General features: G+C 45.4%; 11 protein-coding genes across 11 annotated transcripts; 4 read left to right on the plus strand and 7 right to left on the minus strand.

Annotated features, from left to right (window-relative positions):
• Positions 1–362: 362 nt before the first annotated feature.
• On the minus strand, positions 363–3231 carry PADG_01945 (protein SEY1; the record flags this gene model as incomplete). The annotated part of the gene is made up of 4 exons (XM_010759347.1): positions 363–676; positions 756–2503; positions 2591–3049; positions 3134–3231. The coding sequence occupies 4 exons, from the start codon at positions 3229–3231 to the stop codon at positions 363–365; spliced, it is 2619 nt and encodes an 872-aa protein (XP_010757649.1).
• A 317-nt stretch (positions 3232–3548) lies between these two features.
• On the minus strand, positions 3549–4407 carry PADG_11343 (uncharacterized protein; the record flags this gene model as incomplete). Its single annotated transcript, XM_010759595.1, has 2 exons — positions 3549–3651; positions 4118–4407. 2 exons carry the CDS (start codon positions 4405–4407, stop codon positions 3549–3551), a joined length of 393 nt encoding a protein of 130 aa, XP_010757897.1.
• Positions 4408–5728: 1321 nt separating this feature from the next.
• PADG_11344 (uncharacterized protein) lies at positions 5729–6168 on the minus strand (the record flags this gene model as incomplete). Its single annotated transcript, XM_010759596.1, has 2 exons — positions 5729–5979; positions 6087–6168. The coding sequence occupies 2 exons, from the start codon at positions 6166–6168 to the stop codon at positions 5729–5731; spliced, it is 333 nt and encodes a 110-aa protein (XP_010757898.1).
• A 1722-nt stretch (positions 6169–7890) lies between these two features.
• Positions 7891–8271, plus strand: PADG_11345 (uncharacterized protein; the record flags this gene model as incomplete). The annotated part of the gene is made up of 1 exon (XM_010759597.1): positions 7891–8271. The coding sequence occupies one exon, from the start codon at positions 7891–7893 to the stop codon at positions 8269–8271; it is 381 nt and encodes a 126-aa protein (XP_010757899.1).
• A 1161-nt stretch (positions 8272–9432) lies between these two features.
• Positions 9433–11188, minus strand: PADG_01948 (uncharacterized protein; the record flags this gene model as incomplete). The annotated part of the gene is made up of 5 exons (XM_010758831.1): positions 9433–9499; positions 9570–9881; positions 9998–10498; positions 10610–10697; positions 10870–11188. 5 exons carry the CDS (start codon positions 11186–11188, stop codon positions 9433–9435), a joined length of 1287 nt encoding a protein of 428 aa, XP_010757133.1.
• Positions 11189–12055: 867 nt separating this feature from the next.
• Positions 12056–13650, minus strand: PADG_01949 (translation elongation factor Tu; the record flags this gene model as incomplete). The annotated part of the gene is made up of 5 exons (XM_010759348.1): positions 12056–12243; positions 12311–12990; positions 13062–13324; positions 13394–13422; positions 13485–13650. The coding sequence occupies 5 exons, from the start codon at positions 13648–13650 to the stop codon at positions 12056–12058; spliced, it is 1326 nt and encodes a 441-aa protein (XP_010757650.1).
• Positions 13651–14066: 416 nt separating this feature from the next.
• On the minus strand, positions 14067–14879 carry PADG_01950 (uncharacterized protein; the record flags this gene model as incomplete). Its single annotated transcript, XM_010759349.1, has 1 exon — positions 14067–14879. One exon carries the CDS (start codon positions 14877–14879, stop codon positions 14067–14069), a length of 813 nt encoding a protein of 270 aa, XP_010757651.1.
• Positions 14880–15510: 631 nt separating this feature from the next.
• PADG_01951 (guanosine diphosphatase) lies at positions 15511–17321 on the plus strand (the record flags this gene model as incomplete). Its single annotated transcript, XM_010759350.1, has 2 exons — positions 15511–17144; positions 17264–17321. The coding sequence occupies 2 exons, from the start codon at positions 15511–15513 to the stop codon at positions 17319–17321; spliced, it is 1692 nt and encodes a 563-aa protein (XP_010757652.1).
• A 1949-nt stretch (positions 17322–19270) lies between these two features.
• PADG_01952 (asparagine synthase (glutamine-hydrolyzing)) lies at positions 19271–21535 on the plus strand (the record flags this gene model as incomplete). Its single annotated transcript, XM_010758832.1, has 3 exons — positions 19271–20005; positions 20059–20314; positions 20397–21535. The coding sequence occupies 3 exons, from the start codon at positions 19271–19273 to the stop codon at positions 21533–21535; spliced, it is 2130 nt and encodes a 709-aa protein (XP_010757134.1).
• A 450-nt stretch (positions 21536–21985) lies between these two features.
• PADG_01953 (uncharacterized protein) lies at positions 21986–22600 on the minus strand (the record flags this gene model as incomplete). Its single annotated transcript, XM_010758833.1, has 2 exons — positions 21986–22274; positions 22374–22600. The coding sequence occupies 2 exons, from the start codon at positions 22598–22600 to the stop codon at positions 21986–21988; spliced, it is 516 nt and encodes a 171-aa protein (XP_010757135.1).
• Positions 22601–23252: 652 nt separating this feature from the next.
• On the plus strand, positions 23253–24054 carry PADG_01954 (uncharacterized protein; the record flags this gene model as incomplete). Its single annotated transcript, XM_010758834.1, has 3 exons — positions 23253–23297; positions 23370–23843; positions 23932–24054. 3 exons carry the CDS (start codon positions 23253–23255, stop codon positions 24052–24054), a joined length of 642 nt encoding a protein of 213 aa, XP_010757136.1.
• Between the last annotated feature and the right edge of the window lie 1684 nt (positions 24055–25738).

Below are 25738 nucleotides of genomic sequence, written 5' to 3' on the forward strand. Positions count from 1 at the left end.
GCAAGCGGACGGCGTTGTTGTTTGGATGGATCCTATTTGTTCATTAGAATGGAATATTTTCCGGGTTCTATCAAAATAGACAGTAGAAGTTTCTATACTGATATTGTTATTCTAATCGCTCAGCCTTAAAACTAAACAAGAGAAATGAATCAAACCAGAAGCAAAAACACAGAATTCGAGACGTTAAATCAACCCCCAAAAAGAATCAAGCAGGAGTAAGGGACGTCAGCATAAATCTCCAAATGGGGCAAAAGTGTATCGATTGCATACAAGAGTTTCTTTCATTGAGGGAAGCGGGTAAAATGATTCATGAGATCAGGGCAGGTGATATGAGGCCATTTTGTGAAAGCGTTTTCTTATAATTAAAAATCATCGTCGTCGTCTGCATCATCGATATGGGATCTATTATTCTGGAACCCTCCAGCAGACTTCCGATTCTTCATGTTCGACATATCATATTCTTCCGCATTTCTACCCTTAGACATAGCCATTGCCTGGAGTCCAGTGTCCGATGCCTCCAGAAATTCGCGGAGACGTGTTTTCCCCTCCATCAAAGCCTGCTGAGATGCAGCCTCTGTCATTTTGATAATAGGGCCCCAGAGGTTTAACTGATAGGTAACGTATGCGGTAACGGCGCACACGAAGAGGAGAAGAAAGTATGCAGGGTTGCGGAGCACTAGATTTGAAGGGACGGAGTTAGTCCAGGTGTTTACAAATAAGCAGCAATTGTACTAGAAATAATTAAAGGCACTCACCAGCTACGATTTCATTCCAGCCAAGGGCAAGGAGCAAGCCATAAAAGTATAGTGGCACCTGAGTTATGCCTCCAATTGCACTTCTCTTCGCTTCAACATAAACGCCATCCGCAGTTTTCTTGAAACGGACTGTTAAGTCCTGTTTTTTGGCTTCGCCGATCATAGTCATTTCTTCCTCTAGACTTTTGCCCTCATCTTCATCAACCCCACCAATTGGTGTGAGATCCTCTTCATCGGCTGGTGTCGCGGAGCTGGGCGTGTGCCCAATCCACTTGTCTAGTGGGGGAGGTGCATTTGTCTCTGCAAGACGGAAGCGGGAGAGGAGAGGAATAAGAGTGAGTGTTGATTCTCTTGCTCGCGTATAAATACTTTCAATGTCATCATTAGGGCGCCAGATTCTAGGAACGCCAGCGTCATCGTATCGAAACTTATCCTCGAAGTTCTCGCGCAGTTTTAAGAGTATATTGCCTTCCATCATCTCTTCATCAATTTTGGCACGTAGAACTCCCCAAGATTTCCTTCTTAATCTCCACAGGCCGACATCTACTTCGTCTATGCTGGCGTCGAAGCTGCTGGCTCGCTCCGTGAATCTCCTTTCAGCATCAAGAACGGTGTCTACAAAGAGAGTCCACACTCGATCCCAAAGGCTTTTCTCGGAAGGTTTGTCACCAAATTCCGGTGCACCAGAGCCACCCCTCCCTGACCCAATAGCGTTAAACTCTAGATCAATGGATTCCCCTAGTCGTGACCTCACCCATCGCCCAACTCTTGTTGCCAACCGTCGCATTTCATCTCTCCGGAGCTGTCCACCGATGTTTTCTAGGTCTTTTTGGTATAACGATAACTCTTGTTGGTAATTGCTCCACTGCGTGTCCTCAACAACCGCAGCTCGAGCTTCCTTTTCAAATTTTTCAATCGCTAGTTTCCTCTCCTTCGTCACTATTTCGGCAAAATCGTAGCTGGCACCTCTCTTCTGGCCGGCTTTGACTGCAGCAGTGACTGACTCGGTGAATTCTTGTATGCCGGACCTATGCGCTGCACTAAGCTGACCGAGGAAAAGCGCTTTCAACCGAGAGTCAATCTTGTCTTGGAGCTCCGACTTTTTCATTTGATAGACACGCTTGTGGTACCGACTGGCCTCCGTGTCAAAATTTTTCACGCTCTTCATACGCGCATTACACATAGCTGAACCCAACCCACCAAGAACCTGAGGGTTACCCGCCTGAACGGCTTCAGCTTGCTTCGCTTCGAATGGGCTTATGGCCTCATCAAACGCAACTAAGACTTCACGCGAAATCTCGTCACAGCGGAACTGAGCAAGGAGCTCTTGTTGAGTAGGCAGATCCAGATCCTTGTTGTTCACAATCTGATCCCAAATACCTTCTGCATACACAGCAAAACCATCCGCAGGGATTCTTCGATGGTATTCAGGAAGGAATATGCCTCCTTCTATCGAACCAGTTCCTTTCGCATCGGTTTTGTTGGGGTCGCGATGGCCATCGCAGAATCGAGTGCTAAGTTTCCGTACCTCATCAACGAATTTTTCAGGTTGGAAATTCTTATGAGGAAGCCCAGCGAATGCGAAATCAAAGTAGTCGGTGATAGAGGAATTCTCCAAACCAGCAGGCTTCGAGAGAGAGTTCCATATCCGGTTAAGATCTTGTAGTAAAGTGTTTTGTAGGTTCTGAAGCGGAGTAGTTCCTAGAAAATCGCGAATAACGAAGAAGAGGAGAGATCGAGGGTTTGATCTATTGAATAAAGTGTCAGTTCAATCAACTACGAAACACTTATGCATGGGTTAGTCCAAGCTGGACTGAGAGAGGAGTTCAATGCACCTCTTATCTTTCAAGAATAGCTCTAGGTTGACCTCAAACACCGTCTTTAACAATCCCATATTGGCCCCTTGATATAGGCCAACTTGGTGTTCCCAGATATTGACAATAAGGACCTCACTGGTGGCCAGGGCAAACAGAGCGCTTTTCCGTTCAAAATCTTGATCTTCTCCCCTCTCTCTGCCGTCTGTTCCCTCAACATCCATAACAAGGATATTATCTGCCATCTTGGTCTGATTATCCTGCCCTTTGTCGGATTTGAGTCGTTTGTTTTTGGACAGCCAGATTCCCTTTGTTGTCTGCCGTCGTTCCGTCTCCGACATCACACTGAAATGGGTCCCGAAGAGGCTGTTCAGCAACGTGGATTTGCCAGTTGACTGAGATCCAAAGACGGAGATGAGGTGGTAGTTAAATCCTGCCGGAGTGACATTTTCGTAGGAGAGATAGTTGGATAGATTTGGACTGTGATCGCACACGACTTATTAGTATAGAATAGCCTTTGGGATATGCCCAAGCAAACAAAAGTTTACAAGTAAAAAGGCATACTTGAACTCCTTTTCCTCATCTATCACCTGCACCCCATGCTCATAGTTCTTCGCATCCAGTACATCGCCGACGCCCGCAAAATGTCCGTTTGCAACCATTTTCGCCAGCGGTTCTTTTTAATCAACTTTCCCGCAAGTCCTTTTCCCACCAAACCTCGATAACAAGGCCTAACCTAGTGTTGACCCTTTCTTCCCAATCCTAAGGAATGACTTCCGCAGGGTATGCAACGTGGCGAAGTTGGGAAGATAGAGGGACATAAAAGGTGGCTCGATAGACGAGAGTCTCGAAACCAGCCACTTCTCAATGCCGTAACCAAGAAGACCTCATGGGATTAGCAATGGTGTATTTATGTTTCTATGCTTTGAAGATAAACAGTTGTGGGTTTTTTGGTTCCGGCGCTTCACAACCCCCTGAACTAAATACCACTTCCTCCCTCTGCCGTAACGACGGCAGCCGAGTAACGTTGACGTTGGAGGTATAGCGCCTCCAGTTTCCCGACAACGGCTAGGGGTGGCGAGCTACAGGAAACAACAATAAAAATATTTTGGTCCACTTGGTGGTGACAGATGAAGCCCAGGACAGTTTTAACACGATGATGTTTATTCCGTCTGCTCGAGATGCAAGACATGAAGTTGGCACCGGAATCGATTTGGCTCGTGCGTTTGCCAAGACCTGTGAGTTGACTGTTTACTACTCCATGCCCCTTTACTCTGAGCGATGTATAAAATTTACATCTCTCAGCCCTTGACCATCCTACATCTTTGCTGTCTCTTAGGATTTTGATTATTTAATACTAGGTGCATGGATGTCTTGAAGCAGATACTTAACTCAAGTTGACTTACTCTCATCTGACCGAGTCACGGTGGATATTGCTTTTTTATTCATGTGACATGATCAAATTATCCATGAATACCGTTGTTTATAGGCATCATAAGCTGTTGAATAGAACAAATAGTTCGCTACATTGTAGGGATATCGAGCTACCGATGTCCATGAGAGTTCAACGATGGTTTATTCTTCACCCTCCCAGGCCAGATTTTATCTAGCTGGATCACCAGCGTTGCATTTCCTATGCAATACGCCGAACCTTGATCATCTACCATTTTTTTTTCAGCTCGCCGACAAGGACGACGAATTCTCTCTTTTTCTGCAGAGTCCTCAAACGATCGGATAAGGGGGATGCCCAGCCGAGGAGCCAGGTTGCTCCCATGATATGGGGGCGGTATTCGGCCAGGCTGAGAGGCTGTTGTTCCTGCTAAAGAGCAAGCAGTCATCAATGGAAAGGCTAATGAAGAGGAAGAGTTCCTGGGTCAAAATATGTGATCTGCTGTGGAAGCTTGGCTATGCTGGAAAGTAACATTTATCTAATTGTATAACTGTGCGAGGGGAAATTATTAGGCATTGGGCATGGTCAGTTGATGAGATAGTGAGCTCACCTGTCCCGGTCTTGCAACTGATGTCATGTAGGCACTTTGAAGGTGGCTATAAAACTAAATCAAAGTAGGGTGTTTTTTTGGTCCTGCGCACCTCTGTCAGAGAATGGTGTTTCGTTAGACCACAAAAAGGTCAACCTCAAATGGGCTTTCCGTCTGACAGTTCCCCTCCCTTTGCAGAAAAGAGTGACTAGTTGGATGCCGTTATTTGAACCCTTAATTAAAGCTATCGATGTTTGACAGAGAGGATGAAACAAAGATACATCATAAATGATCTCAGACAAATAAAGGTATTTCTGATCAACTGTCAATCAGCATACATCTTTAAGAATAATAGTATCAGAAAGTACTTACATTTGCATGAGATTGGGATACTTTTTATAAACTTATAACTGAATTTTCAAAGACAAAACTTACTGTTAAGATCATGCTAAATAACACTCTTAGAATTTTAAATTACAGAGTGAGAATAACACTGTTCCAGTTCAATGTGAAAAAATTCAACAGATTATAAAGATAGATCTGCATTTGCTGCAGTTTAAATCAGAATTTCTTCTTCTATGTTCACAAAATAATCTTGTGAAGTGAAGATATATTCTTTACATACATTGAGATCTTCATTTTCTTCTGTATATTCAGTTTATGTTTCTTGATCAGTTGATGAAGACTGTTTCATAACAATCAGTCTTATTTTAATGTCTGATGAAAAGTAAAACTTATCTTTCACACCAGTTGCATCAGCTGTTCATTGATCTTGATATTAGTGATACTCTCATAGTGGCGCAGAAAGTTCTTTCAGTCATCATTCAGAAAGCTCAACTTGTTTATTCTCTTCAGTCAATGACTACTCTTTCTCAATTACAGCTTGTAATACCAGTTGAAAAATAGATACAGATTATGTCAATCTGCAGTGTGAAGAGTGTTGACTGAATTCTGTCACTTGAGATCTGTGAACAGCTTCATCTTCTTTCTGCAGCATCTGAAGATGATTCTCTGTCAGTCTTGAACCAGAGAGGTCGAGGTTCAAAGAGAGGAAGAGAGAAACTGACTACTGCCAGTGATCCTTCATATGAATGATGGGAAGCTTGGCGCCAGTGGTGTGTAGTCATCATCCTCATCCCCCGACAATATCCCATCATCTGTATCATCGTTGTCATCAGTATCATTGGGTGGTTGTGTTCTTCTGGGTTACTGGTGTGCTGGGTTTGTAGTGCAGCTGTTGACGCTTGGGTTTGCTCCTACGTCTGTCGCGAGACGCATCAAAATCAGGCTCAGTCAGCTTCGTCTCGTATGCCCGATCGGACTCGCTGTTCACATCCAAGCGGGAAGACCCGTCAGCCGTGTTATCATTGTTGCCATATGTTATCTGATTTTGATGATGCTTTGTAATGTTTACATTGTTGTGTTGAGGTTCTAAGTGAGGATTGTTGATGAAGGAGTGAGGAAGGGAGCAGCGATGCTGGCAGGAGTGGAGAGGAGACTAGCAGTCGCATTTTGCTATGCAAATGGGGCACGCTCACTAGGTGTGCGGGCAGAGATATCCTCTCGAAGTAGAAACGGTGGTGGGGATGAAATGAAGGAGCAGGTATGCCCTCCAGGCATCAGAGAGGCTGTTGGCCCTCATTTTATCGAGCCATGATGAATTAGCAGGTGAGCAGGGTGAGCAGGGTGACGGAACGGAGGTCAAAATAGAGCTTTCATTTCTGATGCCATGAATAAAAAAAACTATGGCCATGGAAAGAAACCAGAAGGGGTGATGATAGCCGGGCGCGAGTGCCGAGCAGTCGCTGGTTGCCCGATCCATCAGGCGATCACGTGCGCACGGCGGTTTAGTGCGTGGTTTGGCTGGGCGATGCGGCTGAAAATGGCTTGAAAACAGGCCCCCAGAGCAGAACAAAATGTTATAATTAACAGTCAGTAACAATTTTTATCTAACTAACGTAATCCGCCCAAGCGAGCGGGACACTAAATTAAAAAACACATTAATTTAGCAACCCCCCTATATTCAACGCGTCGTAATGCCTCTAATTCGCAAAAGAAATCCAATAAACTCTATAGAGATAGAGGGAAGAATCAAACTTGCTGTTGCTTCTTTAAAAAAAAAAAAAAAGGAAAAAGGAAAATATTACATCAATTCATGAAGCTGCACATTTATTTTTGCCGTTCTGAGGTCAACTCTACACTTCTGACTGACTGGACGCCTTTCCCGCGTGACTGAATTTGAAGAGAAATCACTTTGTTAATTGGATTCTCAAGCTAGGGAAGCAAGGATTGTCCCCCTTGGCTGGCATTTGTTGAGAATATGGCGAATTATCTTCTTTTGAAATGAGATTCCACCTCATGCCCACTACAAGTTGGCAAGAATTGGGTTTCAAATCTAGTCAAGTGCTGTCCTGGGCTCCAAAGCTGGTATACAAGACATTACAATCATGATCAAGCCAAATGTGAAGATATCAAGGTTATTCAAGAGTGGTTTGATGTTCTAAACAAAGACTCTTACTGAGTATGGATTCTACGCGAGGATATCGACAACTTTGATGAGACTGAATTGACAATGGACTTTGTGCAGGTACAATAGTCATCTTCAGCAGTGGGTGCTCTGGCCGGCCGAAGCTTCTACAGCCTGGAAATCACAAATGGGTTACTGTTATCGAGTGTGTCAACGCATCTGGCTGGGCTCTTCCTCCACACACATTATTCTCAAGTGTCAGAACATGCAAGAAGGCTGGTTTGACAGGCTTCCAGATGGCTGGAGACTTGATGTTAGCACCAATGGCTGGACTACAGATGAGATTGAACACAATTGGCTTACAAAGATCTTCATTCCAATTGCAAATCAACAGAAACAGGGTGTCAAAGCCCTACTTATACTGGACGGTCACGGCAGTCATCCTACTACACCTGAATTTGATGATCTATGTGGTCAGAATAATATTATTCCTCTCTGTATGCCGACACACTCTTCACATCTTCTCCAGTGTTTGGATGTGAGTGATTTTGCAGTGCTGAAGCGAGCTTATGATGGACTGGTCGAACAATGAATGCGTCTTGAGTTCAACTCAATCAAGGTATTTCTTGGAGGCTTATCCGAAGGCAAGAGCTGAGGCTTTTAAATCTCAGAATATCCAAAGTGGCTTTATGACAACTGGAATTGATTCATTCAATTCAGATTAGAGTTATTCAGCTGCTTGATATTCAGCCCAAAACTCCTACCCCTTCAGGAAGCCGGTCAGGCACATCTCAGTCATTCTTACTTTCACAAACCCCTACAACTACCCCAGCAATTGCATCGAGAGGCAAGTAGAATCAAAGATCTCTTTGATCATGAGCTTCCAAACCCACCCGAAGGCTTTTATGGAGTGGTTTGATCGAATTATCCGGGCTAGTGAATATAGCATGGCCAACATGATTCTCATGAAGAGACAATATCAGGATTTATTTGACGTGAATGAAAAAGAGAAGCAAAAAGAAGAAGATCTAGATGAAGAATCATTTCTCAGAGAGGAATTACACAGGAAGAAGCTCTGGAGCTCATTAAACAGTCCAACCCTCCACCAAATCCTTCAGTTGAACCCCAAATCGAACAGCCTCCAAGGACCCGAACGTTCAGCTACTCAGCCCTGCCAAGGAGCGCCACAATGGTATAGCAATTTTGCAACTATCGGACATACACAGCGGAAATGTCCTAATCCTAGTGTAATTTAATTTTTAAATAATAACTATTTGGTGATGATAATTTGAGTTTAAAATTGTCACCCGCGCCCCGCTCGCTTGGAATGTCCCACTCGCTTGGAATGTCCCACTCGCTTAGAGTATCCCACTCGGTGGATTACGTTATTATATTAAATTTATTTGATGCATTTTGATTATAAACTACTAATATTAAGTTTAATGATTTATCTTTAAACTTTAAGCTAGTTAACTATGTAAAGAAAAATTACTAATATACTTATTAAAATAAAAATTTAGTTAAACTTCTTAGTTATAATTTCTTCAATAACTCAATTAGTTATAATATAAGTATAAATAGTTAGTTATGATAACTATCAAATATTAAAATCCTTAAATTTATTCAATTGACATAGAGCTTAGTTAATTCCATAAGTTTTTTATGCATCAGTCTTTGAAAAGTAAGACTATTATTAATCAAAGCATTTCCCGAAGACAAACAGGTAAAGAAGGATTCTTAATTTATGTTTATATTGAATCAGATGACTGTTACTTCTTACAGACACTCTGACCTTATTTAAGAAGTGATTATCTAATGAAATTGCAAGGTAACAGACGTGTTAGTTACTGAATACAGCCTTAGCACAACTTCCTACATACAAGGAACAAATTAATTAGGGAAAGAAATTCAAAAGAGTGGAAGTCGCAAGAGTGAAGGAGTGTGCAATCATAAGCTTAAGGGCGGAAGAAAGGACAACCTGATCGTAAGATTAGTGAGCGAAACCACTGGGGCGGAAGAGGGATGGCCTGATCATAAGATTATAGTTAGCGTGAAAGTTTGATTACGAAATGACATAATAATCAGACATCAACCTGTTACTTCGCTTGTCAAATACTGAGACATATTGCTTTGAACCTGTAGTAACTTAATAATTCAATTTAACTGGCTGTTGAGTGGAAGCAATTCAGATTAAAATTTTGAAGAATATTCTGTTCAAAGATTTGCTGTACAATTCAATTGAGTGTTCAGCTTCTGAATTTTTTTTTCCTCAGAAAGCTCTGAGATGAAGTCTTGCATGAACGTATATATCATCAGATCAATGTACTTTTCAGAACTTGCTGAGGGTAACAATTGAGATAGTTTTTTCATAAGTAAATTCATCAAACAAAATAGAAATGAAATGAAAACAAATCGGCTTAAAGAGAGTCAAATAGTTCATTCATAATCCTTGTGACAATCTTTTCTTCAATAACTGCACCAAATCTAAACAACTCTGTTAGCAAATAAACAAATAAATAAATAAACGTATGAATAAAAATATATTGACACGTACCCATAACACCGCACATTACCTATCAAATCTTTGCCCAATTTGCGCACATGTTCCGGCTTAAGCTTATGGAAGTGCTGATGCTGCTTAACCCGCATCCAGATCTGGACCGGCGTGAGCTCGCCATCCAGATGCAGGGACGAGGAGAGGCTGAATAGTCGATCAAGTTCTTTTGCAGGAATCTGCCACGAGGTGTAGTCATTTAGAAGGGGAGGGGCTCCGGTGAGCATGGGTGCTAGTACGGTCATTGCGTGGCCGGTTGCTTCTTCGAAGTAGTCGGGAACGTGGACGTGGTACAAGCAACATCGTTCCATGCTGCGTAGTTTGTGCAACATGCATGGTTAGCTACCGCGGGGCAAAAAAGGAAAGACAAGAAATATGAAATTGAAAGGAAAGGAAAGGGAGGAACTGGATATATAAGGGAAGCTTACAATAGCACGAAATCTACCCCGACTTGGGTCGCATCAAGGCCGTATGGATGAGTAAGTACCTGGGTAGGCTGAGGAGAGGTCCTGGGATTGAATTCGGCGGGTGGTGATAGATATTGTTGGATGATTTCTGGGGGAGTTGGAGAGGTCCTATCAACGACCACCGAAACTATCGGGTGTATCCCATCAGGCCCATCGGGGACGCCAAACCCGCGCGGAAACACCGCCAACGGGTGAGCAGGATCATCATTCATTGATACCTGAAGCCGTTGTCCATAACCCGGGCTACCGATAACGGAGACAGTGGCCATGGGGTTATGGGACATCCACAGCTTTTCCAATCCAGGAAGAGGTATCCCATGGTCAAGCATGATGTCCCTGAGGATGCTATTTTCCTCGACTACCTGATAGGTCTCGGTTTGAACTGATGTAGTTTCATCGCGAAGACGAAGAAGCTCCTGTTCAAGAGACTTTATGTATTTCTCCTTCCTCTCGCGATAGTTCCTGAACAATTTGTATATCTGTCAGCATTTCCGGCGGGTTGGTTACCCACATATGTTCTATATAAAAGAGGAGCACGGGCCACCCAGCGGAATCACTATGAAGTAAACTTACCGCTGCGCCCGCCTGACCTGTTCCCGTCGTCGAGAGTGGGCGGATTTTGCTTGGTCGTCTTGTTCATTGGGTGCTTCCCCCGCCGGTTCTATAAACATCCACTTAGCAAGGGAAATAACGAAGACATTAAACCTTATCTTCGAAGAAGTATGTTTTCATAGAGCTGAAGATAGGGTTGGCTCATTATTTCAGGGAACGCGTGGGAACGCTGGGAAAGCAAAACAGATGGCAATAATAGTGATGACAATTGGTTATCTCACTTTCCGACGGCGTCCGAAGGCTCCAATAAGGGTATAGGGGGCCACCGTCGAAATCAGAAATGGATGGGGAGAGATATTCATGCCAGGCAGGGAATAAATCTGACGCAAGCCAATAGAGACTCGCAGAACTATTCGAGAAGAAGCATGGGTACGTAAACTGGACAGGTTCCTCCAACCCCCCTTGACTGCAGTCTGCATATCTCTCACCTTCACTATCATCAAAGAGCTTGTCGTCGCCTCCTTGCCGGAGGGCCTCGAGAACAGCATGGTAGGGATTGGGCGGGCCACACAGGTGGTTGTTCGCCAGGGGATCAGACATTTATTGACAAATCTTTTCACGCAGTAGTTATCCATAGATTACTACATGGGTTCCAAAGCCCGTTGCATGTATTGAGATTAAAATGTTTCCTCATCATCAGCAGCTTGACCATGATGGGGTTGTCGCTTGTTGGGGCTAGTGTGGCGGATTTTACCCAAGAGATCTTGATTATTGATTCCAAATCTCGCGATGATTTAAGCTCACTGGCCGAAAAATAGAGTTCTTAGTCGAGTTTGTGATGATCTAGATCAATGGAGATTGTTCAAACCAGAGCGGCTTCCTTCTGTCGGATATATATTCTCGAACTTTCGTCACATGTCAGAAACCTGTCTACATGTGAATTTCGTTTTCTGTCTTTGTTTATGTGTTGTTTCCTGGTAGTCTCTGGGAGAAGCGATACATATGTTCGATTGACCAGTCCGTTTTGAACACCACCACCGGATTGGAAGCTTTGCATTGTGACATACCATCAACTGGAGGCCCCAGCGAAACGGATGATTTCTGAAGAGAGTGGCTGAAAACAGAGTTTCACGTGGGGCAGTCAGAAAAGCAGTAGCAATAATTATATTGCGTAGGACAAGCCTATAAGGAGGGAGTCGAGAGAGGCCAGCCATATCGTTGTTGTCTACGATGGATGAACACAACACTCTGAGAGATTATAAATAAAAATACAAAATATAAAAAAGAAGGCAAGGATAGAAGCAATCTAATGAAACACACTAGTTGGAAATAAAGAGAAACTATACACATGTTGACTCCAGAGATGTTGAGTTTTGCCGGCCGTTCTTTTCCCAAAATCCTCGCTTTACATAGATGTCAAAAAAGTTCATGAAGCTAACACAATGCTGTACCGCGTAGATTATCGATCTATTCCTCGAGGACACGGGTTACGAGCCCAGTAGCGACAGTCCGGCCTCCCTCACGAATATTGAATCGCTGTCCAGCCTCAGCGGCCACCGGGCGGTGTGACTTCAGGACCATTTCAACATTGTCACCGGGCATGACCATTTTGGCTTCGTCGTCTCCATCAGGCCAGCTGAGTTCAGCAGCCTCGTCTGTGTCAATTAGTTAATGGGAGGATCGGGCTATGCATATAGGAATATAGTGAAAGAATGAACGTACCAGCTGTGCGGATGAACATTTGAGGACGATAGTTCTGACCGAAGCCAGTGCGGCGACCACCCTCAGCCTCGGTCAGAACGTACATCGACACCAAGAATCTGTCATGTGCTTTGACGCTTCCGGGAACTGCAACGACCATACCACGGCGGATATCCTCACGCTTGACACCGCGCAACAAGAGGCCGGAGTTGTCCCCGGCTCTGGACTCGTCGCAAGACTTCTTGAAGGTTTCGATATCAGTCACCTTGGTCAGGATTGTGGGAACACCGCCGCCAATAATTTCAACTTCGGAGTCCTTCTTGAGGATACCACGCTCAACGCGGCCGGAGGCAACGGTTCCTCGTCCAGAGATAGAGAACACCTCCTCAATGGACATCAGGAAGGGCTTGTCGGTATCACGCTGTGGCGTAGGGATCCAAGTATCCACAGCCTCGAGTAATTCATCAATTTTCTGCTCTCCCAACTCGGGCTGACGGCCCTCCATAGCACAGAGCGCAGAACCAAAGATGATAGGTGTCTTCTCACCCTCGAACCCATAGGTGGTCAAGAGCTCTCTCATCTCCAATTCGACAAGCTCCAACATCTCCTTATCCTCTACAGCATCGACCTTGTTGACGAAAACAACGATTTTCTGAACACCGACTTGTCTGGCAAGAAGCAGATGCTCGCGTGTTTGGGGCCTGATACCAAACATCAGCACAATCTTTTCTATTTTCTTTAGATTTTTTCACCAGTCTTGCAAAATCCCTACATTTGGCCGTCAGAGGCAGCAACAACGACGATAGCACCATCCATGTTCGCAGCACCAGTAATCATGTTCTTGATATAATCAGCGTGTCCGGGGCAGTCGACGTGGGCGTAATGTCGTTTGTCGGTCGAATATTCGATGTGAGAGGTAGAGATGGTGATACCACGCTTCCGCTCCTCAGGAGCCTTATCAATCGCCCCATATTCCAGGAAGTTTGCCAATCCCTTCTCCGCTTGACGTTTGGTGATGGCGGCCGTCAATGTAGTCTGTTGCCGGGTTTCATGAGGTTAGAATACGAATAGTAAAGGAAATAAATTGACATGTAGAAATCGAACCTTTCCGTGATCGACATGGCCAATGGTACCTGTATATTATTAGAACTGATTAGAGATTCACGGCAAAACCCCAAAAATGAAGATTACCCACCGACGTTAACGTGAGGCTTCGTTCTCTCGAAAACGGTCGCCATGCCTCTGAAGGCTATGCGGTCTTGAAGGAGGACATGGTGAATCGGGTTGACACCTCGGGGTCTTTGCAGAGCAAGCCTGCTAGTCTGCAGCAGGGCCTTGACCGATCTTGAAATATTAGACATCTTGACAGTCCTTCAATGGAGCAGTTTTCGTGTAATTTGACAAGAATCTATGAACAGTCGCTGTCAGCTCGAAATACTTTTTGTTGGATCAAAAAGTTGAATCCAAAAGTTTTCAGTTACTGGTGATTAGTCATCACAGCCTCAGCCAATAGCGTGTGGTTGCAAGCAGACAGTTTGACAATCCCCAACAGCCAAAAGTCTGGTATGACGAGAAGGAGAATGGGGATTCCGTGGATTCAATGGATTTAATGTATCCAGCATTTTACATCCGTTATAAAGTTGGGTAATTTTGGCGTATTTCTTATAGTTGGCTCAAGCGGCGTCAAACCCGTGCTTATGCTGTCCAGCCGTTGTGAGCTATTGAATATTCTATTAAACAAAATAATATACAACGTCTCTGTCCCTCCGAGAGACCATCACGGCTTCTTCAACTTCTTAGCATATATCGTAAGCCGTCCCAGCAGGGTCCCCTCCATCTTCTTAGTCTCCACAGCGCCCATCTCTGCAAGTTGCTCTTTTATTGTTTTAACAAGCTCACGAGCCTTTTCTGGGGTCGGAAGCTTCTTTTTCCTCCGATCCTTCTGCAGCAATATGAATTCAACCTTCTTTCCCTTCTCAATATATGTCTCAACCATCTTCATTCGATGCGAAAGGTCGTGGCCATCAATGCCCCAGTTCAGCTCGACCTGTTTGAGCGCGTGGTTTGGGTCTTTGGGGGTTTTTGATTTTGCTTGTAATTTTTGCTGCAGTAGTCCTTTGCTAGTAATCTTGCAAATGGCTGGGCGCTCAGCGGTTTCGGGGGCGACTTGGAGAAGGATGTTTACGAAACGGTCGAAAGTGCGCAATGCGGCGGCAACTGACATCGGCTCCCCGAGCGATCCATCCTCGTTCACAATCTGCACTCTCTGTGCGCGAATGTTCTCGTCTTTTATGAGTCCATTGTAGTAGTCCTTGACACTTTTGCCACCTGTGCTGCCCTTGTTGTCCCCCCGTGGTCCGTATTTTTCTTGAAGATTGACTGGTTCGGGTCGCCTAAGCATTTGGGTCTCCGGTCTCGAAGCGACAGGTTGTGGCCGCGCGGGCTGGAAGCGATAGCATCTTGTTTGCCTCCACACTATCAGACGTTCCGCAAATAGTATAGATTGTGACTCTATTGACGACAGGAGTATTTCGCGAAGAGTCTGCGGAATTCCGACAAGAGCTCGAACATGATTCATGGTCTTTGCCATCAAGGGGTATGCCGTCCCACGAAGGTGGGTTGATGGGAGGTTGAATTGCGATTACACCCTTTAGGTAGAACAAGGACCCTGCGACCAGAAAAAAAAAATATTAGACATGAAAATACGCCCACAAAAAAAGAGAAACCGAAAAAACTATCCTGCCTTACCAGCCACTTCCCACTACTCCCAAGGAAAGCTGTAGGTAACTTTTAGTCCTCCCTATTACTCACATCCATGGGAATGAATATCTATGCATGGTTCAACCTAAGTAGTTACTCTGCACAGTCGCGTGGAAGTCCAAACCAACCCAAAAAATTTAAGCTTGGTTCAGCCACATCTTGGCAACTTCATATCTCTCCATATCGCACTTTTTCTTCTTCATCCCCGTCAACCCCCTTTTTCATCACCAACATCCAGGTGCTTGTGTGCTGCATGTCAACTATTCATCTGGTGCTCATTCATCTCTGTCTTAGCGCTCTTCCTGGTGGAGTGCTTGTGATCAGACTGAATCTATGACCTACTTTCAGGTCTACCGCTCGTTAAACTTGTTCCTCTTTGCATCCCTACCAGACTTCGGCAGCATTTTCCCTCCCTTGTTTCTGCTGATTCCATTCTCGAAGTGTGATTCACATTCGCTCTCATGCCAACTGGAGTAAATTCTCGTAATCGTGTTGGAATTTGGTCCTATTTGCCCTTCGGCTCAAGCCCTAGGCGCCGTTCCGTCTCCATCCCGTTGAAGTCTGTCCGCGATCCATTCGAGAAGGCTGATAGGCATTCGCGGGATCCATTTCGGAGTACCACAACCCTGACGTTCCGGAACATATTCATGGTTTTCACCATGACCCAAAGTCAGAGAACTAGGTATTTTAAGACGTGGGGGATTATTGCAATTTTATTGCTCTTTCTTTACGTCCTGCTCCCGTCACGTTCCTCGGTCCCCGCGACGATCAACACCCCCGTTTCCTCCACAAAATGCACGAAGCCATATGATTCTTCAAAGCCCCTGATACAATACGCGTTGATGATCGATGCCGGAAGTACTGGCTCCCGAATTCACGTATACCGGTTTAACAATTGTGGGCCCACACCAGAACTTGAAAATGAGGACTTCAAGATGACTGAGAAGAAGAAAGGTGGTGCAGGGTTAAGTGCTTATGCAAATGACCCAGTGGCAGCTGCAAAGAGCTTGGATCCATTGATGGAGGTTGCGCTGACATCGGTCCCGAGAGAGTATCAGGCCTGCTCCCCAGTGGCAGTAAAGGCGACTGCGGGTCTGAGATTTCTAGGCCAGGAAACTAGCGATAAGATCTTGGAGGCGGTGAGGGATCGCCTAGAAACAGTATACCCATTCCCCGTCGTTTCGAAGGAACGAGGTGGTATTGAAATAATGGATGGCAAATATGAAGGAGTCTACGCTTGGATCACCACCAACTATCTGCTTGGAAACATCGGCACAAAGGAGCGCATCCCGACTGCTGCAGTTTTTGATCTTGGAGGAGGATCGACCCAAATTGTCTTCGAGCCCACATTCAAGAGCGTGAATGGAGCAGCGCCAGAACAATTGGCCGAAGGTGCTCACAAATTTTCTCTGAGTTTCGGAGGCCGAGACTTCGCCCTATACCAACACTCCCACCTGGGATACGGACTCATGAAGGCGAGAGAAACAATCCACCAAGCCGTCGTGGAGGCTAAACACGAATCTAACCCTAATGATCAAAGCTGGCTTTCTAAGCCACTGGTGAATCCATGCCTCAGCGCTGGGATGAATCTGAAGGTGAACGTAACTCTCGGGGAGAGCCACCCTCTCGGTAAGGTCGTCGAGGTCAATATGACAGGGCCAAAAGACATACCTTCCGCCGCCCAATGTCGAGGAATTGCAGACAAAATTCTGAAGAAAGATATGGAATGCAAATTGGCTCCCTGCTCCTTCAACGGTGTTCATCAGCCCCCTCTCCAGAAGACTTTCGCCCAGGAAGATCTGTATATCATGTCATATTTCTATGACCGCACAGCTCCTCTCGGGATGCCGGAATCTTTCACGCTACGAGACTTACAAGACTTGACATCTACTGTTTGCTCGGGATATGGTAGCTGGGGTGTTTTTGAGAGTATCAAGGACGCCCTCAGTGAGCTTCTGGACCGTCCGGAACACTGTTTGGATCTTTCATTCATGCTATCTCTTCTACACACCGGATACGATCTTCCTCTTTCTCGCCAAGTTAAAATTGCGAAGCAAATCAAAGGCAACGAGCTTGGTTGGTGCTTGGGTGCAAGGTACGCCAAAGTTTTACTCACACTTCTTCTATACACCCCTGGTTGCTTCACTTTCCCCTCTCTTTTCATTCCTCCTTTAAACCAGCTATTGCACAACCCTAGCTAACATGGTGGAATAGTTTGCCCCTTCTCAATAAGGAATCAGGCTGGCAGTGCCGTGTCAAGGAGGTGTCATAAATTTCATCAATAGATTTAGACATTATACGATTATAATGAACTTTCCCCCTCTTCTCACACAACCCACACCATCTCTTCTATTATAAATTTTGCTTCTGTCCACTTTCAGTGGGCCTTTGTGACATGATAATGTTCTGAAGAATAATCTTTCCTTTTCCCCTTTCTGCCATCCCCTGTTTTTAGTTTGATTCTGAATGAACCATATCGAATCGTTTCTGTATCTTGCACCTTGAGGCGTGGATGTTTGCTGGGATTCGGTCATAATTTGGGGTTTTCTTTCTGTGAATTGTTTCCTTTTTGCTTCGTGCCTTTTCACTTGGCATCTTACATGTACTAACATTTCAATTCCGTTTGAACTTGTTGGGTTGGAAGTATATATCCTGTTGCAGCTTCGAGCATTTCTTTTCATATATTATGTAATAGTTAATATTTACATTTATGGGGGGCATATCTCCTTTTTACTTCTAACGGGGGCAGAACTTGAAGCCTATTCCCATGTTTTAAGTTCAAGTTCAGGTTCAAGATAAATGGCAGCAGGGAAACCAACCTACAGCGACCAGATCCAGACTAACTACCACAGAAAGATTTGAAACCAAGTGTCTCGGTACAGTAAGCATCAATTTTTAACTGCGCCGGACTGTCCTGTGATTTTATATCAGACACTAATCACCGATTTACTATTTCAGAACTACTTAGTCTAGTCAGAAGGGTGGGCATCCCAAGTCGGAATTATTAACCCCGTTCGAAGTTTTCAATTATTCAAGAAAGATAGATTGGCACCGTCAGCACCAGCTTGAAGCTGCCATATCAGCTTTGATTCGTCTATCTTCTCAGTCACAACCAGAGGGATTACTTCGCTTCCTTATCTGTCCGCACGACGTAACTTTCTCGATCAGCTGCGCAAAGCTATGTGAGCTGAAATGTAACATGGGGGACAGCATATGTTTGCACTTATTCGGGACGCTAAGTATGATCCTGCTGATAAAAACATAAAGGATGATGCGTGTATTACATTTCTAGCCATGCGCATCACCAACATGGAACCTCGCAGCTGAAAGGGATGCTAGCAGACATAAGAAACACAAGCAAAAGCGTATATTTGTCAGTGGAGGGGCAGGTAACTAGCGCCTCATTCATTGTCATTGGTAGGGTGGCTTACGACGTTCGATTCAGGATGATCTTTGAACGTGTCTTTTTTCGATGGCTAATTCTCTTCTCCAGAGCATATTACTCGGCTTTATGCAATCAAGGATCATGGATAGTGTTACATATAACATGGATCCTTTTGAGTACATCCCTGTCTTCTTCTCTGTATGTAAGCTTCGATGCTATGAGGTCAGCCGGGTAACATCCCGAAGCTTATGAATGCTCAGGCCTTCCATGTATAAACTCTAACCACAACGCTATTCAATCCTTCTTTTGAGCTGACGTGACATAAAAAAGCAAATACTCTCAAGTTCTGTACAACCACGTTCACACATCCCGTCCAAAATATAGTTAGCCGTTGTGTAGCGGGCTCAAATCGGGTATCGGGATCCCGGACGTTCGTGGTATCGCACTTTATTATTCACTTCCACAAATGACAACGTACTTTGCCAAAGGGGACACTTATCGGACATTTCAAACAGTTGAATGACACCTCGGCTATACCAACGACAAAGCATGTGCCTGTTGACTGCTCAATAGCGGCAACCCGGCCAGTGAGGACGCATATATCTCCGAAAGATGAAGCTGTCGTGCGTCGTCGATTCATGTTGTACTATATATATGTGTTCGGTCCATTGAAACACCCACTCCCCGCATTGATTTGTGTCACTTGCGGAGTAGAAAGCCACATTAATCTTTTCATTATTATCATTATCTTTGGAAAATTCTCATCCAAGTTTTGTTTTATCGAGGGTATCAGTATAAAGCAGAAATATCACATCCATCCAGAAGAAGTTTACAAAATGTGTGGCATTACGGCAAGTATTGCCTTACCCATGGTTTGTCTCAATGGGACTCCCACCGACTACGTCGAAAACCCGGATGATCCATCACTCGTTGACAAACTTCGAGCCTCTATTGAGAAGATAAATTACCGTGGGCCGGACGAGTCGGGTATCTGGGTCAACTCCGATGGCAGTGTTGGTCTTGGCCATTGCCGTCTTTCCATCAATGATCTCTCACCCTCTGGCTCCCAACCTCTTTCAAGTGACGATGGACAAATCCACGCTGTTGTCAATGGCGAGCTCTACGACTATGACCGCTTGCGAGTGTTATGTTCTGTCGTCCACGGCTATGAATTCCATGGCGAAAGTGACAGCGAGCTAGTCTTAGCACTCTATAAAATTTATGGAGCTCCTAAGTTTCTCAAGCACCTGCGTGGCGAATTCGCATTTGTTCTCTATGACGGTCGCGAGGGACACAACAAAGTGATCGCAGTGAGAGATAGGTTTGGTATCAAGCCGCTGTTTTGGACGATCGTTGGCAATAGAATTCTACTTGCAGCTGAGGCGAAGGCATTTTTGCCTTTGGGATGGAAGCCGGAGTGGGATATTGGGTCTATTATAGAATGCGGTTGGATGGCTGATGACAGAACCCTATTCAAAGGCGTGAGCAAATTGCGTCCAGGACACTTGATGGAAATCTCTGAGAAGGGAATTGAGATTCAGAAGTACTGGGATGCGGAATATGCAGACAAGGTAAAAAGATTTTGTGTCGAACATGGCCAATTAATGATGCTGACAATATGCAGACCAAAGTAGACCCTCGAACCATCGATGAGATGATAATCGGTGTCCGTGAACGACTCGTCGAATCAATTCGATTGCGACTCCGCGCCGACGTTCCTGTTGGCGTATATCTCTCAGGTGGCATCGACTCATCTGCTGTGGCGGGAATTGTGACACAGCTTGCAAGAAAATATCACGTCAAAATCGGCAACCAAAAAGCAACCCGAGTGGCGTGTTTTAGTGTACAGTTTCCAGAGAAGTCTGGCTTTAATGAATCAAGTAAGGAAGAAATATGAACAAATCAGAGAGTAAAGGAAGGCACCTATCAATTTTATTTTACTGCTGACACACATCCACATAGATATTGCCGATCGGACGGCCAAATGGCTGGGGGTCGAAGCAATTAAAATGAACGTTGACGAGGCCACATTGGCAAAGCATTTTGCAGACGCATCATATCACTGTGAGCACGACAACCACGATCTCAACTACGTAGCCAAGTTTGCACTGTCCACACTCCCACAAGAGAATGGAGTGAAGGTTGTCTTGACAGGTGAAGGTTCCGATGAGATCTTTGCCGGATACCCATATTTCCCACAGGACTACCTCCTGGAACCGGACCTATCACAGCCAGACTCTCCGCTTGTTCCATCCAGTGAGCTGCGAGAGGATCTGCAAAAGGATGCTGTGGCCGGATTGAGGAACCTTTTCCGTATAGTTGGAGCTGGCCAGTATGGTTCGGATGAGGATGAGCAATTTCTTGCAGATGCAAATGGCACAACAATTTCTAACGCCCTAAAGTTCTCGCAGCCACCCGCAGAGATCTTTGAATCATGGATGCATGAAACCAACATGGTATTTGACAGTAGGGCAGCACTTATGGCGTCCCAGTCACCCGAAGTCCTGGCCAAGATCCGCTCTAGCTGGCATCCGCTGCACACGTCACTCTACCTCTGGAGCAAAAGTTCCCTACCCAACGTTCTCCTTTCGTCTCTGGGGGACCGCACGGAAATGGCCCACAGCGTTGAAGGGCGTACGCCATTCCTTGACCACCATCTTGTTGAATATGTCAACGGCCTTCCCCCCAGCGTCAAGATTGCGTATGCGCCTGAAGCTCTAAACGGTCAGGACCAGGGGCCACTTTGGAAGCTGGCTGGCAGGGCGCTACAGGCGATGACTGAGAAATGGATCCTCCGTGAAGCTGTTCGACCGTATATTACGGACGAGTTGTACCAGAGGAAAAAGTTCCCGTTCTTGGCGCCATCACGGTGGCCCGAACAAGGCCCATTGCACCTCATGTTTGAAAAGCTTTTGACACGCGAAGCGGTTGAAAGTCTGGGTTTTGTAGACTACGATGTAGTCCAGGAAATGCTGGGGCGAGCATTTGGTGCCAATGAGGATAGCAAAGCGTTCCGCACGGTGTTGTGCGTCGGTTCGTGGGTGATCCTGGGACAACGCCTTGGCGTCAAGAAAGCGGAAAAAGCGGACTACATTCGCTAGGAAGATTTGTGACCGTTTTGAGAGAAGTATTTTAACCAAGCTTTGCGCTAATTGAATAAGCTAATTAGATTTAAACCAATGAAAGCCCGTATAATACTCTCTAACCCCTGAATGTTAATCTGTTAAAACACCGAGAGAGAGAGAGAGAGAGAGAGAGAGAGAGAGAGAGAGAGTATTATTAACTATTTTGCCCACCGGTGACCAAATGACTTCCCATAATGCTCCGTATTGGAAAATAAAAAGGTGACCGCGAATGAAAACGAGGCTCGAACAACGCCATCTAATGCAAGCCGCCCGCAAACTACATGCCTGAAAAGTCTCTTTCCAAGTCCAGCTGGAGACTCCAATTGAAAAAATATGTGCATAATTCACTCAAACAACCTTGGTATGATAAATTCCCCCCCCCCCCCCCCCCCCCCGGGGGAAATAAACTAACCATCCGCTGCTGATTCAGTTCCACCCAATAACCCCTTCTGCCACTCTCATTCCCGTCGCATCAACAATCGACATTCGCCGCCCTATCACACCCGTCTCACAGGAGTCAAGTCGTAGCACCTGTGTGCGGCTGCGTCCATGTTCACTGCTGTGATGATGACCAGTGACGAGAGTCATACTTGCCTGGGCCGTCGCTGGCTGTGAATTTCCAAATCCTCTAAGTGGTGTTAGATTTCGCAGTGGGAAGCGGTGAAAGGGAGGGAGTGCGTCACGGGATTTGGAGGGAGTTAGGTCGCCATCCGGGCTGGGGGAAGAGGTTGGTGTTAGTCACTGTATGGGTGTAACTATGCATATGCATCGATCGGCCATGGGTAACTAAAAGATGCGTTATTAAATTACTAACTGGATCTCAACCCAATATGCTCGGATGGCTTCGATGTGGGACCGTTGATCCTGCTCTTGCTCCCCCTGTTTTACTACTGGCTTGCTGATGTACATATGGATGACTCCGGTTCCGGCCGCCGTATGATTTTCATGCAAAGTGACCCGATAGCCGGCTGTGGAGCTGTTGCTTCCAGATTTGCTTCCAGATTTGCCCTCTACCGTGGTTATGGGGTGAAGGAATGCCATGGCACCTCCACGGCTGGTCCTTGAGGAAAATTCGTTGCACATATTTCTCTCTGCTCTCGTATAGGAGTGCTAAATAGAAAAACATTTAACGACCGGATGATGAAATGAATGAATGTACGAATGAATGAATGAATGAATGAATGAATGAATGAAGATGCATAAATTTGTCGTGTTCGCAGTCAAGTTGAATGCGAGAATTCCTTGATCAAGAGACTTGATCATTTCCGGTAGCTCAGAGGGCAGGACATGGGATGATTTACTAGAGAGTATATATACACCTCGATTTCTCCCCCTGCCCTTTCTCTAGGGGAACTACTACATTTTAAAAGGGAACTGCCGTAGGAAGGGGGTCTGTTGTATATTAAGAAGATTTGAGCAAATTTCCGAACTCTATCTCAGATCAATGGGGCGGAGTGGGAGCAGAGGATCCATTCATGCGACGATGATTTATAAGCTTGGCGGGTAATGGTTACGTCCTTCTGTACGGCTTTTGTAGTGACAATCTTGCTTGCTCTCCTCGAGCAATGGTATTGTATATAGTTTGTCCAAGATGTTATGCCATTGCTCAAAGTATTTCATCCATCGGCCCATCAATAGTTTTAGGCGGGGCTCCTCCAGGTTCTACAGAAACATATCGACTGCACAGCCAACAATGAGCCAAACATTCTCGCTTCCCAGCCTACCATACGCCTACAATGTAAGGATCTTTCCCTCCGCATGCTTGCCCTTTCCAGCTGAACAAAATGCCCAAACTCTTCTCCGACTTTAGGCCCTTGAACCCGCCATTTCGGCGCAGATCTTGGAGCTTCATCATGCCAAGCACCACAACACGTATGTGACAAACCTCAACAAGGCCCTTCAAGATCAGGCTGCTGCGGCAAAGGAGGGTAATCTCCCGGTCCAAGTCAATCTGCAACCGATCATTAATTTCAATGCTGGCGGCCATATCAACCACTCACTCTACTGGGTAAGCCTCGCACCCACCGGAGCTCCAGAGACGAAGATTGAGGCCGCGCCAAAATTATGGGAAGCTATTCGGAAGCAGTGGGGAGACGAGAGTGCATTCCGTCGCAAATTCAACGAGGCCCTATTGGGCATTCGGGGCAGTGGATGGGGATGGCTGGTTCGCCAGGGGAACCAAGGACCGTTGGCTATTACCACGACGCAGGATCAGGATATCGTTGGCAAGGACCGGATACCTATTTTTGTAGTAGACATGTGGGAACATGCGTATTATTTGCAGGTAAGGCCGCCTTTTTTGGAGACCACTCTCCGCCGTTGCCGGCTCCGCTTTCATGCTGACATCGATATTGTTCCGTTTGCGCATGTAGTACCTGAACGGGAAAGCCGCCTATGTCGAGAACGTGTGGTCAATCATCAACTGGAAAACTGCAGAGGATAGATATCTTGGAGGAAGTGCCGATGCCTTCAAATTCCTCAAGGCGGCAATGTAGTTGACATGGCGGTAATCGAACGTGGGCGATATTCTTTTTTTGATATCTGGTTGCAACGCATTGGCATTAGCATTGTTGATGGGGGAAGAGGAAGTGAAACAGACTTCGATCGGAGAATATGTGGAAATCTTACCTTAGCCCTTTTGGAGTACAAGAAAAGCAGGAAATAAACTAATGATACAAGCAGGGTATACACTCTATAACAACAACAATAACAATATAAAAAAATAAAAATAAAAATAAAAAAAAAAGTTAAAAAAATCGCACCTTTCGGACAAGTCGAACTCGCTTCCACGCAGTTGAGCGGGCAAAAAGGGCGCAAAAAGCGAAGTCAAGCCAAGAAGCCTGAAATGGTATATACGACATGCATTATTGTAGCTTACTTCGCTGGAGGATGATGTCGAGAAGATCATTTTAACAGCCGAAAGAGATTAAACATGAACTAACTATTGGTTGGTTGGTTTGGTTGGTTGGTTATTCATCCACAGCAGCGATGGAATGCCTCTATACCGCTTCCAGCTCTGGAAAATCTTGCCAGCGCCTTTTCACATTGGGCCATAGTTAAATAAGTAGTGAGCTACGCCAAGCGGAGTGTAACCAACCACCTAATCGCTAACAAAACAACTGGCTGTAGTAGTAGCTTATGAATGTCTCCCTGCAGAGAATTGGGAGATGGAGGGCCACGACTGGCTCTCCTCTCCTGAACCACGGAGTTTGATAGAGTCCTTGCTGGATAGTCAGGCCACCCGCTGGAGTGTCTCAGCGGTCAGACTCTCTTTTGAAAAGCAAATAACTATATCTTGAGAGAAGTTGGGCCGGGACTCCAGGTGTGTTCCAACTACACGTTATTCGAATTCGTATGCAACCTCAGCTGAGCTCTCTGTTAACTAGTTACAGTTCTCGCCAACTGTCTATCAATTCAGCACAAAGCTCTCAGGCCATGGTAAGCCTCCCCCGAGAGCAATCACTTGTTATCTCAAGCATATCTCACCCCCGATCTAGCTATTCTTGGTTGCTTTGTTGTTGGGGATGCTGCAGATCCAGGAAGCAGCACCGTATTTTCTTTCACGTCGACGTCGATGCCAGATGGTTTCAGCAGACAACAAACACATTGTCACATTTTCTCTTTATCTTGGAAGATAAAAAGATCAAGAAATGTTGGGGCCTGTTCTCTTTTTGCCCCTTCAATGATTGGATTGGACATTTTCCTTCTAGCAAAAATGTTTATTTCGTCCAGTTGAAGCGCATCCACCGCCAGTCGGGGATAGAGACATTTGTATACAGGCGAGATGGAGGCTCCTGTTGTGTCACTCGTACGTCGTTCGAGACAGCTTCGGACCGCAACGTCAAATTCGCGCGCATAGTGCCTCCTTGTTTATTCGTAGATTCGTAATTGTCGAAAGGCGTATTACCGCATGCCAATGATTGGCTTTGGTGGATTTCAAATTTGCTAGAGTGCGATAAATTCTTCTTTGTTTGGATATGCTCGAGGTCTCCATATATATATATATATATATATTTCTCCACCCTCCGCTGCCACGCAAAGACGCCCAAGAAACGTCTGATAATGTCTGGCTCTTGTCTACGTAGGCTTTTGAGGCTGTGCGAGAGGCCTCTTATGTAGCCTTTTATTAAAGTGCCATCTTGGGAAGCCCAACTTAAAAAGGTATGACACCATCTGTTT

The sequence above is a fragment of the Paracoccidioides brasiliensis genome, assembly GCF_000150735.1.
Source record: "Paracoccidioides brasiliensis Pb18 unplaced genomic scaffold supercont2.2, whole genome shotgun sequence".
NCBI lineage: Eukaryota > Fungi > Ascomycota > Eurotiomycetes > Onygenales > Ajellomycetaceae > Paracoccidioides > Paracoccidioides brasiliensis.